Source organism: Lepidochelys kempii, chromosome 24 (genome assembly GCF_965140265.1).
Source record: "Lepidochelys kempii isolate rLepKem1 chromosome 24, rLepKem1.hap2, whole genome shotgun sequence".
Lineage (NCBI taxonomy): Eukaryota > Metazoa > Chordata > Testudines > Cheloniidae > Lepidochelys > Lepidochelys kempii.
This window is the reverse complement of record NC_133279.1, coordinates 2,596,804-2,599,414: the sequence shown is the minus strand read 5'-3', so window position 1 is coordinate 2,599,414 and position 2,611 is coordinate 2,596,804. Positions and strand designations below refer to the sequence as shown.

At 45.7% G+C, this 2,611-nt stretch overlaps 1 protein-coding gene across 1 annotated transcript; it reads right to left on the bottom strand.

Moving 5' to 3' along the window:
* Nucleotides 1-230: 230 nt before the first annotated feature.
* LOC140902890 (uncharacterized) lies at nt 231-1,088 on the bottom strand. The gene has a single exon (XM_073323481.1). It carries the CDS (start codon nt 1,086-1,088, stop codon nt 231-233), a length of 858 nt encoding a protein of 285 aa, XP_073179582.1.
* Between the last annotated feature and the right edge of the window lie 1,523 nt (nt 1,089-2,611).

The following is a 2,611-nucleotide window of genomic DNA, read 5'->3' as shown; positions in this document are numbered from 1 at the left end:
CTAGCATCGCATAAAAAAAAAAGCTAGAAACACCATGTCACTTATTAGCAGAACTATCATACCGTATAGAACCATAGAATTAACACATGGGTAGGAAGATGTGCATCTGAACAGAGTACCCTTGAAGAAATGAGGGGATGAGGTAAGATGAACGAGGAGAAGCCACAGGAATCAGTGCCATGAGTTTGCACTCTGCTTTTCGTTCCATGACGTTCCATGTTATTTGCAGGTTACTTCCAATTGGGTGGCAACTGGCATTGCTGCTTGCATTGTTGCTGTTCAATGGGTGGGCACGTCTTCACACAAGGTGGGCATTTCACTGGCTCAGGGCATGGAGGAGTAACTGGGACTGGTGGTTCCTTGCATGGTGGCTTCTCTGGGCAACATGGTATTGGCTCAGGGCATGGAGTAGAAACTGGAACTGGTGTTTCCTTGCATGGTGGCTTCTCTGGACAAGGTATTGGCTCAGGGCATGGAGAAGGAACTGGGAATGGGGGCAACTTGCACTCTTGCTTCTGTTGTGGACATGGTATTGGCTCGGGGCATGGAAGAGGAACTGGGACTGGTGGTTCCTTGCATGGTGGCTTCTCTGGGCAACATGGTATTGGCTCAGGGCATGGAGTAGGTACTGGGACTGGTGGTTCCTTGCATGGTGGCTTCTCTGGACAAGGTATTGGTTCAGGGCATGGAGAAGGAACTGGGACTGGGGGCAACTTGCACTCTTGCTTCTGTTGAGGACATGGTATTGGCTCAGGGCATGGAAGAGGAACTGAGACTGGTGGTTCCTTGCATGGTGCCTTCTCTGGACAAGGTATTGGCTCAGGGCATGGAAGAGGAACTGGGACTGGTAGCAACTTGCACTCTTGCTTCTGTTGCGGACATGGTATTGGCTCGGGGCATGGAGGAGGAACTGGGACTGGTGGTTCCTTGCATGGTGGCTTCTCGGGACAACATGGTATTGGCTCAGGACATTTCACCGGCTCTGGACACGGCACAATTTCTGGGCACTCTTTCGGGTTTCCTTTACAGAGTGCCGGCGGCAGGGTGATGCCTTGCTTGCATTGCTGCTGGTCTTGGTGAAGAGACATCTTTGTTCCAATACAGGATAATCTAAAAGAAGCACCAGAGTGTATTAGCACATGCTGTGTAAATGCAGTAAGAATAGGGGCCAACTTCCCAGTGGATTGGGGGACCCTAATAATCTGTTAGAATGCCCTTGTCTTTATTCTCTCTTCCGCCTTTTGATGCCAACCCATCACTTATTTCACCCACTTCCTTCTTTTCATCTTGCCTTCTGATTCCTACTCTCACTCTGTCCTCTCTTTTTCCCTTCTCTTTTTTCTGTGCTTCCTGGACAAGCCTCTTTCAGCTCCCACTACAAACTCCTTCAAACAGCAGTTGATTTCAATGTTTCAAATGAAATTGCCTTCCCCCTCCCTCGCTCCTTCTCCCAGTGAACTCAGGAACCCACTCTTTTCAATATCTTTCTGTATCTATGCATGTCCCTTTTGCTTATCTAAAGCCCAGGTGAAAGGAGGACCAGTATAAGAAACCAGATCAAAATATTCCCCCAAAGAAATTGCTATAATACTGAATTTCTCAGTTGTGAATACATGGAGCCTGATTCTCCTCTTACTCTGTGTTTACATCTGTGTCACTTTATTGGTGCCCCTTTGGATTTTAGATGCTGTAACTGAAAGGAGAATGGTTTCAGAGTGGTAGCCGTGTTAGTCTGTATCAGCAGAAAGAACGAGGAGGACTTGTGGCACCTTAGAGACTAACACATTTATTTGAGCATCAGTTTTCATGGGCTAAGGCCCACTTCATCAGATGCATGCAGTGGAAAATACAGTAGGAAGAGAGATATATATATACACAAAGAACACGAAAAAATGGGGGCTGCAATCCATTAAGGTGGGCTATTAGCAAGAGAAAAAAAACTTTTGTAGTGCTAATCAGGCTGGCCCATTTCAAACAGTTGACAAGAAGGAGTGAATAACAGTAGGGGGAAAATTAGCATGGGGAAATAGTTTTTAGTTAGTGTAATGACTCATCCACTCCCAGTCTTTATTCAAGCCTAATTTAATGGTGTCCAGTTTGCAGATTAATTCCCATTATTTACAAGCGGTTGTGCAAAGAATTAGTAAGAACAAGCATGATGCCAGTGGTGCGTGCACCCTCAGTGACATTCGCCGGTAGTGGCTTCTAAAAGGGATGGATAGTTGTATGGCCACTAATAACACATGCAGATGGAGCAAGCAAAATCGAATGCACTCACACCCAGTGCTTCAAAGAGCAAGGCATACCCTGGTCAAATCGGACTACAAGGAGGTTCTCATAGTGCTGCGATACACAACTGCACAGATGAATGATGGGAGATTTCCTGCTACCTAAAAAGCATCAAATACTTTCCACCAACAGAGGTTGGGGTCTAAGAAAAGATATGACCTGACCCACCTTGTCTCTGCTTATCCTGGGACCAACAAGGCTACAACAACTTTGCAATTAACTACAAACTTGGATGAATCTGTTGTCTAATGGCAAATCCTTATATGTTCTTATTTTTCTAGGAACAATCTAGGCATACCAAAGAAAGTTTCACATATGTACC